Source organism: Linepithema humile, chromosome 6 (genome assembly GCF_040581485.1).
Source record: "Linepithema humile isolate Giens D197 chromosome 6, Lhum_UNIL_v1.0, whole genome shotgun sequence".
Lineage (NCBI taxonomy): Eukaryota > Metazoa > Arthropoda > Insecta > Hymenoptera > Formicidae > Linepithema > Linepithema humile.
This window is the reverse complement of record NC_090133.1, coordinates 352,759-365,937: the sequence shown is the minus strand read 5'-3', so window position 1 is coordinate 365,937 and position 13,179 is coordinate 352,759. Positions and strand designations below refer to the sequence as shown.

The window sequence follows — 13,179 nt, the reverse complement described above, 5'->3', positions numbered from 1 at the left end:
TCTCAAGCTAAAGAGCTTCTAAAATTCAGAAAGTTTCATATAAAATCTATTGTTTAAACCTGTTAAAGAATTTGTAGAAACACCACATATGCATGCATACGTAACGCGTGCAGGCGTGTGTATCAAAGAATGTGTGTGAGCCACCGTTCCAAGCACATCCTGGCACTCCCCTAGTGGGTGGAGGTATGACAGGGGACAGATATCCAAGTGCACTTGCCCTCGAATTATCGCAATCCCACGGGAACGAACGGAGAAGCGAACGTGTTGAATATTCGTGATATATATAAAGTATCTTGAACAATATAATAGTAACACACAAAGGCATAAACAATATTAAAACAAACTATAAAGACATATCAGAAATCGTAAAAAGCGGCGAAAAAGAGTAATTTTGTCATCAAGTTGACGGTCCACAAGAAAATTGTGCGATTAAAAGAACTCCCGGGGCGATAATCGTGCGCTATCGCATAATTACTAATTAACAATGCGCAGCAATCGCGCCTCTGACGCCCTTGGTTTTTCCTTGCCCCGATTATTCAAGTCGCGTGAATTGGAAGACATCGCGTTAGCTTGAAATCAATTCGATATGTGCCAATATGTAGAATATAGTTTTGCATTTTGATTCGATTTTAAATTATACTAAAAAATATACATATATTGTTCAAATAAAACATGATCAATATTTTTTATCATGTTGTTTTCATCAATGCCGCTTCACGCAATCTTTGTTTTATTTGGGGACAACCATAATATATATTCTATCTGAATTCAATGCAAATTTCTTCTTTGAACTTTTAAGTGGAATTTTTGTGGTCTAGTGCATCTTATATCTATCCGTCTCTTTTTCTCTCATCGATACTTGTGTTTTATCAATTTTGATCTCTATCTCATTATGAAAAATCAGTCGTTTGATGTAGCAACAACCCCCCCATTTCAGAACAATCGTCCCTGGATGCGCGTTTTCGCCGCGCGATTTTCTCTCCCTCTAGCTATCCGTCGCTCCTCGTTTGCTTCTCCCGTGCCCTCTTCCTCTCCTGCCACTCCTAGCTTTGCCTTAAAGTAGCGCGAAGACGTTCACGGCTGCAAGTCACGTAAATCGCGCGACTCGAGAAATCGCGCGTGGATGTCGCAATCGCGGTAATATTCGCGCTCGTTCTTCCTTTCCGTGAACACGCGCACGCGGTACACGAAGATATGAAGAAGGGTAGCAGAGGGGCAGGAGGAGGGTGAAAAGAGAAATAAGAGACGCGTGTTGCTGCACCGTGACGGAATCTCGGTGATTTCGCCAAGCGGACACGTACATCCTTGAGCGCTGACTAAGCGGAATGTTCTAATCGATTCGTATCTCTCGCCTTCTTCTTGCGAGAAGCAGAAACAGTCGAGACAAGACAGGGAAGAACTGGAAAATAAAGGGAAAGAAAGTGACAAGAGATATTTATTATGTCATCAATTCAGGTACTAAGAGATGCTTAGGGGTAATCATACATCAGAGCACGCAAACCTAATTTTATTTAGAAAAGAAATATATAAAACATCGTGCTAACGAGAGCAAAACATGTTAAAATGTAATAGAATCGTGGCTTGTATTTTATTTTGTAGAAATACATGAAAAAAAAGAGAAAGAGGGAGGATCAATCAATCTTTGCGGAAATGCGTGGTATCCTTGTAAAGTTGAACGCGGAAGAACGCAAGTCCGAGAGAGACAGCTAAACGTGTGGGGAACAACTACCAAGCGCGGTCGAGGCCGACCAAGGCGCGGACTCCGAAGCGCACAGCGGTATTCGTGCGCCACGCGTAAGCTAGCGAATGTCGCTCCTGCTTGTTGTGTTCGTTTTGTACCTTGCGCGCAGTGTGACTACTCTGTCGTGCTGATTACGTAACGCGTAACCATGAGAATATCCCGGCGCTCGCGAGAATGTAACCGCGCCACGCGCGCGCGCGCGCGCGCGTGTCATCGCAGAACTGCTCGGTTATCGATATCTCGTAATATTTAAAACAAATCGGAGTATGTGCCTAACCTCTTGAATCCGTCTCAATTGATTGGCCATTATGATGGCTAATTTAATAAGATGCCGATTCCATCAATTATTTAAAATATTTATAATATTTATAATGTTTATAATGTTTATAATGTTTATAATGTTTATAATGTTGCATTAAATTTTTATTTATTGACACTAATATTTTTTTAATTATTGCTACGCAATGAATTTTTAGCGTCGATGATTATCACAGTCCAAAAGAGAATTACGCGTTGAAAATAATTGAGAATCGCTGCTGGTCTAGCGCGAGCGTGCAAGGTTCACCGTGTGCTCGTACATACGCACACGTGTAGGCGTGTATGGCGCGCGATGACTTGTGGGATGAGCGCGCGCAAAGGCGTATGTCTCTTGTCTAGGAATCGTTGTGTAGTCGATATTAGGAAGTAATAACATTTTGCTTTATTACACGATATTAATGAATGTAACGTCGACAAGGAAATCTCACTGTTCGACAAACGGAATTATTCTTCACATATAAGCAAAACTCATATAATTATAATAATACAAAAATAGAAAATTTTGTGTCTCACGCTAGTTGGTAATTGCTTATATTACAATATTCTTCTTATTAAATACATATGTTAACAATCTTCATATTGGTTAACTTAATTAAACGTTTCGATCAATATTTGATTATCCTCGGTAATTAAAATATAGTTGTAGAATATAATTTCTGTTTGAGGTCATGCTGTAAAATATGGAAACAATCAAGTGAGTCAAACAATATAAAAATTATAAATTAAACAAAAAGGAATCGAGAAACTTTGAGACCATTATCTAGATGTATAAAAATAATTACATTTTAGTGTAAATCGTGTTAACAATGCCAACGATAACGGACGAAGAGAGAGAGAGAGGAAGCACAGAAATATGGAAAGGAATGATTATAATATAGGCACGGAATCCTCTGTTTTTGTATTATTATTATCTCATACGTGCCTTTCTTTCTTTATTCATATAATAAATTTTATAGATTAATTTTAAGATTAAATATAAACAATTGATAGTTATTAGTTTCCACTTCTGGCTGCTTGTGTCATTAATTTGATATAACTACACTTTTACACGAGGAAGTGACAATGTTCTTCTTTTTCTTTTCTCTTTTTCTTTTTTTTTTTTTTTTTTCAATCCGATCGAGCTCACGAATAGTGAATTAATCGTGTAAGCAGCGATAGCGCAAAATTATACCGCGTGAACATGTTGCATCGAGCAATAGTATACCAATTACGACGCGATTTTTATTTACGTAATTCCTACGCGCATATTAATGAAACATTTTGCTGACGCTTTTTCCACTCAGAAACGCGTAATAAAAGAATAATCTTAAAATTGATGAAAAAAATGATACAAATTTTATGAAAATGTAATAAATTATACCAGGATTTTAATTATTATAACAAGGATCAGTATAAATTAAGTAAGAATTCAGAACAGAAGAGAGCAATTTTTATATTTGCCAAAACATTTTTTTTCCATCTAGGTTACCAAGAAACACCATTGTTGACTGTCACATTTATCTCACTCGGCATAATGTAATCGTAAATTAAGAATTATTCGTCGGATTATCTACGATCCTAATATTTGTATTGTTTCGAATGAAATAATGTGGAATTAATCGTCGCAGTGTCGTCGTTGAATTCATATATTTTGAGAGTTCTCCTTTTCCGCACACACACGCGTCTTATAGCAGAATAAAACGAGAAACCGGTCGCGCTCACGCGAATATCGGAACGACTAAGTAAACATGAGAGCGAGAGAGTCTCTGTTGTTCGGTGCTGGTTTTTTTCTCGCGCACGTTGCGTTTCGGAGAATCGCAGTTGTGTACATTGTCGTAGTCTTCATTTACATCTGCTAGTGAGCCTTTTTCTCTCATCAGGTTTCTCCTCACGAATTATCAAAAACACATCGATACTTGAATGCCACCGGCAGCGTTAATAAAAATAAAGATTATTTTCGTCGTGAGAAAGAATGAATATAAAGAGCAAATGTACAAGTAAGTTTGTAAGTAAAGTAACTTTGTTATCGCGATAATTTTGTCGGTAATTTTAGATCGAATAAGCTTATTACATTAACGTTCAAAATGCGTGATATTGTTCCAAAGCTATACATGCAATCCAATCGATTCAAACTTGTGACGTGAGATTTATTTATATTAACTTTGTGGGCTCATCATTGATTGACGCTCGGTGTTTATTTCTGTCTTTATTTTTCTCTGACAAAGCGAAGTTTCGGATAACACGAAAGTCAATTTGCTGCATGAGCGAACGGTGCAGGAATACGTAACGTGTAGAATTGCTTTAGTAATCGCGAATAATTTGCACGACTGAAACCAAGAAATTAAATATTCAGAAAGTCAATAAATTCTATAAAATCTCAATAATAATAAATCATTATTTTTTTCTTACAAAACATTATACAATAAATTTGCAGTAAATTAATATATTAATAACGTTGCACAGTATGTTTGGAAAAGTTTGAAATCAGATGAATATAGTAAATGGCCAATCGCTATTTATTTTTTGGTTAAAAACTCTTCATACGAGCCATGGCTTCGATCTCTGTTAGCGAATGCGATACAAATCGAGAATAGATCCTTTATTTATTCAAATCATTGCGTAAAATGTTGTAAATCATAAATTTTAACACACTAAAAATTCCTTTGCCAACATTTGCAGAGTCACATTCGAATTGACTGTTAATATTTGACGAACCCTTTTCGCGAGATCTTCCGTCGAAGTCGTTTTCGGACATCTCGACCATTCGTCGTCTTCCTTCTTAATCCTCCATGCCGTTTCTAAATCTTGCAAACCATTGAAGAACTTGTGTATCGGCTGAACAATCGTTTCTGTAAATTTATTTCAACATATTATAAGTTTTCGTCGAATAATATCGTCGAATTTAACACAGAATTTGATAGAAATTCGCTTAACTTTTTAAAATTAATTAAATTTAATTTTCCTGAAATTTACCATGTATTAATTCTATACAATGCATTTTTTCTCCAATCAGCATATTCTCTCATATTTATTTGAGAATGTAGGGCATTCCAAAATGATTGGTTATCGAAAAGATCATTATATCTCGCGAATATCCCACCGTTTTTCGTTTCGTGCATGTTGCAACGCGAGATCGTCTTGTTACGCGTTGCATCGTTCGATCACGTAATCTGATCTCGCCGTGAGTGTTTTCTGCTTTCACGAGCTAACTGCTTCTCTCGTATCCTGTGATATAGTTGGATGTTCCTGGTAGAATTGCAGATTCCGATCGTTAAAAGTTGATCTCTTCATTCTCTCTTCCTCTTTGGAGCATCGCCTCACATCGCCATGGTGTCGGTGTTGCCATTCACCGTGAATACCGTACGTACACTTGGGTTCTGATCACTGACAAGGTCGCGCAAGGTCGTGCAATCATGCTGCATCTATACGCCATACGTGGCACAGCATGTGTGCACATATATGTGCGATGCAGGTGGACAACATAAAGTGCAATTTGCTATTTGTACAAGTAGAATCTTCTAAGCTTTAATCTTTGAATAAAATTTTTGAATATATTTTCAATTTTTTATTCTTGATTAAAATTCTTAATTAAAATTTACAAAGGCTTTTTCTTTCGAAAATGTTCCGTTATTTACGAATAATACCAATACTGTCGTTTTATCTTCGCACTTCGTATATGCGTCTACCCACACACATGATTCACGCACGAAAGCAACAAACGGCTCCCGGTATCGATTTCAATGCGTAGAAAATGCTATTGATTTCCTCCGCTGACCCGATGACCTCTTCTCTCCATGGCGCCGATCCAAGATGAGAGACTGAGGCTTTTTACTATCCTATTTTTGATCATTATTTTAATCTTATTTTACAATATGATAAAAATTTTACAGAAGAATATTTTCCAAATATATAAAAGATTTTTAAATCGCATTAGTAGCGACATTGAAAAATGGGTTGTTAAGGAATAGATTACTATAAAATGCTACAAATGAGCTCTCAAAAATCTTTATTCAATCTTTCGATTTCGATTCGGACTTACATAATGTAAAATACTTAAATTTTGAAGACATATTGCTCTCTAATATTAATAAAAAATTGTATCTGAAAAATAAAATTGGTAGAAAGTTCTAATCAAAGTACAACATAATGTAATATAAGGCAAGATTAGATTTTTAAGAAACGCGCATATTCCTTCACACAATACTAATTGCCATGATTTTTTGCGGCAGGTTACGAGTGAAACAGACACGATAATCTCTGGCCGATGAAGAGTAGAACAGTACGAAGACGAGTAGTAGAAGGAGCAGCAGTACGAGTAAGAGTGAGCGGCTTCGTCATCGTAGAGGGTGGTGGCGGTGTGCAAAAGCAGGAAAAGAAACAGGGACGAAGTGGCGGCGGCAGCAGTGGCAGCGGCAACGGCGGCAACGCAGCGACAAGCCATCAGGTCCCTCCATGTTAGCGGATATCAACGGCAACCTGACGGACTTGAGAAGCGAAGCGATGGCGTCGCAGAGGTTCTGTCTGCGCTGGAACAACCACCAGAGCAACATGCTTTCCGTCTTTGATCAGCTGTTACACGATGAGTCCTTCGTCGATGTTACGCTGGCCGTAGAGGGTCAGCTACTCAGGGCGCATAAGATGGTGCTGTCAGCGTGCAGTCCCTATTTTCAGGTAAGCCTCATTTTTCATGACTTATGGTGTTTATTGTTTAATATTTAAAAAAGTAAATAAACTCTATTCATAGTAATCGAATCCTGGTGACATAAACAATTGACAAAACTTTCAGAGGAGTAGATTGTAATGTAGAGCTGTCATGCAGTTTGTAAGAGAAAAATTTTGTAGCTGACGTAAATAATATATTTACAGGCCTTGTTTGTCGGTCATCCTGACAAGCACCCGATAGTCATCCTCAAGGATGTTCCGTACGTGGACATGCGCAGTCTTCTGGACTTTATGTACCGTGGCGAGGTGAGCGTCGACCAAGATCGGCTAACTGCCTTTCTTCGTGTAGCCGAATCTCTAAGGATAAAGGGCCTGACCGAGGTAAATGAGGACAAATGCGATTTGCCGAGCATTACGTCTTCGCTGCTGGGTGGCAGTCAGAACGCAGTGGCACCACCGCCACCCAGCCTTCATCGGATCAACCAAATTGGTCCACATCATCACCATGTAGCGCAGAAGAGATTTCATCACATGTCCAATCATCCGTTACTTGGCTCAGCGCTCACGGCGCCTAAGAGGAAGCGTGGTAGGCCCAGAAAGCTGAGCGGTTCGTCAGACACGCCAATCGGCGAAATCGGTAGTCAGGATTTGCAGTCTTGCTCGGGCGTTGATCTGGTCCAGGGTTCGCCCGAAATGATGGAAATGAAGATGGGGCTGGACTTTCAGAGTGAAGTCAGCGGTAACAGCAACATGAGGAGTGGCAGCAGCGCTGGCACCTCGTCCGCTAATAACGTTGGCGCTAACTCTGCTGCCAACAATTCTGCCACAGGCTCCTCCGGATCGTCGTCGACGAGGAGAGACGAGCCCACAGAGAACGGCACCGACACGCCGGAGCCACCGGTTACGCGAGTCAAGCGGGAACCGGAACCAACACCGAGTACCTCGGCGCAAGGTAAGAAAATCAGGACAGAATAATGCGATATCGAATTCAAATCGAGAACAGAAAGTGACATTCGTTAACGTTGATTCTAGCATCGGATGAGACATTCGCGCGGCCGCACAGTAGACAAGGAAGTGAGGGTTTTAAGCAAGGTAAGCGATCTATAGTGTATTCGACTTTGATACGAAAGCGATGCACCACTAACATTATCTTTCTCATACAGCGCGAATGCCGAATTTAATCTTTTACACATGATTTGTGTGAACAAATCCACCTACCTCGCATATCATATTATCTTTAAATATTCTTGAAACGAAGAGTTGTGCGCGTTTGTAGATTATAATTCCTTAGATAAGCGATTATGCAATGATTCGTGCACAGTTTATATTGCCAATTAATAATGCAAGACTACGAAAGTATTTAGCGAAATATTAACTCCGTTAGATTTGACTTTCTTCTGTATAAATAAATTCTGTATAAAATATATATATCAAGTATGAAGAGAGATTGCATTTAAATTAAAACAATTTTATTTTTACTTTTTACAAAATTAAAGTACATGTAAGTGTGCAGATCTGATGGGGTTAATTCTTTAATTAACCCTTAAAAGGCCGCAAAAAATATTTCTTGTTTTTATTGATGTATAAAAATATTTCTTATCATTCTTGTAACTCTAATCATTAATTTCAAGAATGCATTTACAAAAGCTGCATGAGGTAAGTCATAAGATGTAGGATGCAATGCGCGCCTAAGGGTTAATCATAATCATGTTTCAATAAAATCGTGCAAAACTACGCGTCAGTAGTATAGAATAAATTCACGCATTTAATCGCAAATAATACTCTGCCAAACGCCTAAGCATAATATTAATTATGATTCCCAGAATTCGGGCGCCGAGAAGAATATTAGATTGTCCTAACAATTTATATCTTTTATATATAATATTAAATCTCAAGAGTTTAGAATGATATATAACTCATCTTTTATTCATAATTCATAATAAAATTAAAAATTAAAAATTAACCCCCCTAAGTGTTCCTGATGCATATATACGTTATTAAACAAATATTTTTCATAACTTTTTTATTAATTAATATTTAAGGGGTTAAGAGCTAAATGGAGTGCATTAATTTTTGGTAATACTATATTATAGTTGTCGTGAAACATTTTTCTCCATGCAAACTCGAGGACGGGGAAGAATTCGCTTTTGTGCCGTCCGAATGCTTATTTGCTTCCTGTGAAAGCGCTCTCAGGAGCAAGCGAACAAGCAAGCGAATCTCGCGCAATTTTACGGACAACGCTGTAGACTCTCTACGTGAGAACGACTTTTGTGACTCTCTCACGCGATTCGTCGAGGTCGATCGACGACGTCTGAGAATTTCAGAATTAGAAGTTCGACCCGAATGGAAGAGAGGGAAGAGCTATCGATAACACAATTATTTAAGTCTAGAAACTAGCACTTTGCGTGGATTTTTGTTACGCACGTTATCGTTCTGAACGACACTTTATCCTATGTGCTAACAAATTTGATTTTTCAGAATCCTTTGAGCTACATTGTCGCGGTTCACCTGTTGTTGTCGCCTTTCTGCGAGCGTGTGCTCCTTCCCTTTTTTTTTATCTCTTTAAGGAGGTGGCCAGGAATTGCGACACTCCCAACAACATTAATGTCGAATTCGCGACAGCGAATTGTGCAGAATTATTTTCAGAAACCATGATCCCGATAATCGCGGCGCGCTAACTAAGCTACAGTTAGCTGCGCTTCAAAATTCTCTCGCGAGTTTGATAATTTTTGAAACGAAACGCACACGAAAAGAAAAAGAAATGGAAAAGAAAAACAATTTTGACGCGAGAGAAAATTCTGCGTCTAGAGGAGCTTGTGTCTCCAAAAAAACGCAATTTTCCGACAATAAAACGACAGTAAAATAATTTTCCTTCCCAAGCCAAACAAGTAGTAGCGCGCTTGTGAAGATAATTGTATGTGAGATACGTGTATCGATACGCGCGCGTGGTGTTTAAATCGCTAGAAGAAAAAAAAAAAAAAAAGAAATGTAAATAAACGAAAAGATGTATATAGATATATATAGAAAGAAAGAGAGAGCGAGAGAGGAAGAGAGAGAGAGAGAGAAAGACAGAGATAGAGGAAGCCATCTTCTCATTAATGAAAATTCGCGTTCACTTAGAATCTGGAGTATACCATAACGTCCTCATAAACAAACCGGGAACTTCCTTCAGTGCGAACGTTTCCTAAATTAATTGATTTCTGAAAGCCCATTGCACTCGCCGTCGGTTATTGTTCTCATACGTACAATACATTTTAGATATATATACATATTTATATACATGTGTGTGTGCGTGTGTGTGTGCGTGCGTGCGTGCGTGCGTGCGTGCGTGCGTGCGTGCGTGCGTGTGTGTGTATGTATATATGTACATTTTATATATATATATATATATATATATATATATATACACACACATATACACACATACGTACACACATGTAATAACCCATACGTTATTCTCACGTAATTCTCACGCTTGGCCAATGTGCAGCGCCTCGTTCCTATTCCTTTTCTTCCTCTTCGGTGCACAAACCACCTTCATTTTGCCTCTTCATGACCAATCTGCGTCTTTTTCTCTGCCGCATCATACTTGTCACTCTGTTCAACATCTCGAATCTCTAACGTCGTATAATTGGCATTTTCTTTCCTAACATCCTTGTACCTCGTTTACCACGTTCTCTTTTTCGAAAATGAGAAACGCTTCGCTGCCATTGGCCAATGGTAACAGGAGGGGGTGGAGCCAGCTTTTAGCTTACTTTTTTTTGTTGTCTGATTTTTACACCTTGAACGCTGGTTAACTTCTTTTACGCTCGTTCATTGCAAGGAAAGTAGAATAAAGAAGTCTCATTTTTTTTATGGCAGAAAGACAGACAGCAAAAAGAGAAAGAAGAGATGTAAACGCGTCGATGATGATAATCGTGATAACGATGATAAAGAAGTATGTATATTTAAACAACGGACGACGCATTGTCGGCAGGTTTATCGCTTCCGCCTTCTCTTGCGTTCTTCTCGTTGCTTTAGACGATGACGACAATGGAAAACAGATAAATATAGCAAAATGAAAGATAAAAATAGAAATAATATAGATAGATTAGTGTGTAAAAATGAAGAAGGGTGACAAATTGAGAAAGAGGAAAATCAAAAGAGAACGAAATAGTGTGACGTACGTTTCTTTTTTCCTTTTGATAAAGATGTACTACGTATACGTGCGCGCGCGCGAGAGAGAAAGAGAGAGAGAGACAGAGAGAACGAGAAAGAGTGCTTCGAAGGTGTCGTCGGAGATGATCTCGTTTCGTTTAGTGACCGTGATCGCTTTGTTCACTTTTGGCGCAGGTGAGTTGAGATTATCTGAATCACCATCATTCGATCTCTGAGAGATATAAACTTTACGCGGGGGAAGCGAGGGAACTAGGGAGGCCAGCCGCTAGAAAAAAAAATAAAAAAATAAAAACAAATCAAAGTCATAGATAAATTGATCGAACGAAAAGACGGAACCGTTTCGAAAAGTGCCGAGGAGGAAACCGGATGTAGAAGAATATAACGCCAGAGGCTGAAAGCGATGTATGAATTGATATATAATAGTATATATATTCGAATCGAATTATATACAGAGAGTAATGTAATAAAACGTACATGAGGAAGAGAAAAACGTTGCTTTTTTTTCTCGAGCGTCCTCGATCTCGATGAATCGTCGTCTTCCCATAGAGATGGATACAAGCAGAGACTGACTGGACGCACTGGACCGAAGGGGGTTGGCGAAGGGTGCGCATGTGTCACCGGTAGTGATATCAATCAGTTTGCATATATGCGTGATGTATTATAAAAGGGAAGATACGGTGCTTCCTGTCGATAGTAGATTCCAAGTGGAAAAACGCTACATTGAGAGAAAAAGTGTGGATTTCAAACACATTTTTTTATTCAACTACGTATTTTGCCGAGTACAAAATAATGTTCAACTAGTCCAATTCAGTAACTCTATTTATTTACCATTTATTTGCGCTATTTATTATCGCTATTTATATCGATCACAAAATTTACTGTTTATCGAATCAAAATAAGCAAATGTTGTTTTATAATTTGTTGACGAATCTGTTGACATTACTGACATTTGTCTGAAACATGTAAATATTCAAACTAAGGAAATGATTATTAGTTAAACGTATTTAGTCGTGTCAATAACTATTTTTTTCAGTGTCTATTTGAAAAAATTTACTCTTTTTACTTAAATTAAATCGCGTCAAGAGCATCTGTTCAAATCACCGAATGTTTTTGAATCACAAGTTTAATCCAAGTTGATCGAACACGCGAACTGACAGGTGCCCCGCAATTGGCCGACTTTGACTTGGTTTATCGACTCGAGAGATTCATCTTTGCACTCCTCTCGACATTCGAACAAGTGCAATAATTTTCAGTTTTCCTTTCGGAATCTACAATCGAATTAAAGTGTCGTATCGTACGACATCCCATATATAATATACAATATCAATATTATATTAATTTGATATTAATATGATGATGATAATATTTTCTATAGACTTGTACGTATGTTTACGGAGATGCGAATGCATGTGAATGGAGGGTGTGCATGTGTGATGGATGTACGATGAGAGAAGACGTAAGGAATGCATGTATGAGAGAAAGGATGGAAAGTTTTGGGAAAAAGAAGAAAAGACTGATGCCTGCTAGTGACTTGGGTCAGTTTTTGCGATTGACGAGAGAGAATGCGTGAAAGTGGACAAGTCTGAAGGGGGAATGGACGATGAGCGGAGGCGGGGACGACATAGAGAAGGCGTAACGTGTATCTTTCAACGCGAAGACAAAAGTTGACTGATTGACGGCTGATTTAAAACACGATGACTCTTTTTTGCTGGCTCTACCCTTCCTCTTGCTTCCCCCCACAGAAATATAGAAATATACGTTGTGTCAATATATATACAATAATATACACAGAAAGATACATAGTCACATTGTGCGGTAGAATTTGGTTTATCAGAACACTATATTTTTATCTAATTGTAATGACAGAGATGGCTTGCGAGTGAAGAGACATATGATCTCGATTTATTGACAAAGAGTCCAGGATCTGATCTCTAATGACGATCTTTGGTACTGAGAATTTAGAATATCGATGACATCAAACAACATACAAGACTAAATGTCTGAAATATTACGCTGCCTTGCATGGGTTGATTATTTGAGAAAGAATAATTTTCCGCGTTGTTTTTTCTGCGTTGAATCCGAATCCAGTCTTGGAAGGTGCGTATTAGAATTTTGAGAAAATGAGAAAAATATGGTCCAAAAATGACCATTTTTGCAAAACAGTAATTTTTCAAATTGATGGATTTTGTTTTTGTACAATTTTTGAAAGCTAGTTTATAATATTTGTAACTTAATAGAAGAACTATTCTTTCGAACATCCTTTTGTATGAACAGATATTATTTTATGTTTTTTATGCCAGATTTTTACACTATTTTTCATG

The 13,179-nt window shown here is 38.0% G+C and overlaps 1 protein-coding gene across 11 annotated transcripts in view; it reads left to right on the top strand.

The window, feature by feature from the left end:
- Positions 1–13,179, top strand: part of ttk (zinc finger and BTB domain-containing protein ttk) — a 64,598-nt gene that overhangs the window by 25,064 nt on the left and 26,355 nt on the right. For 8 of the 11 annotated variants that reach the window (XM_067356948.1, XM_067356947.1, XM_012373260.2 and 5 more), the window contains 3 exons: positions 6,268–6,709; positions 6,905–7,652; positions 7,733–7,792. In XM_067356948.1, coding sequence (XP_067213049.1) covers positions 6,491–6,709; positions 6,905–7,652; positions 7,733–7,792 — 1,027 coding nt within the window. In that variant the 5' untranslated portion in view covers positions 6,268–6,490. Of the gene's footprint in view, positions 1–719; positions 1,456–1,599; positions 1,795–5,374; positions 5,399–6,267; positions 6,710–6,904; positions 7,653–7,732; positions 7,793–13,179 lie in introns of those variants that run through there. The other 3 variants (XM_012373262.2, XM_012373263.2, XM_067356949.1) reach the window with 3 other exon arrangements.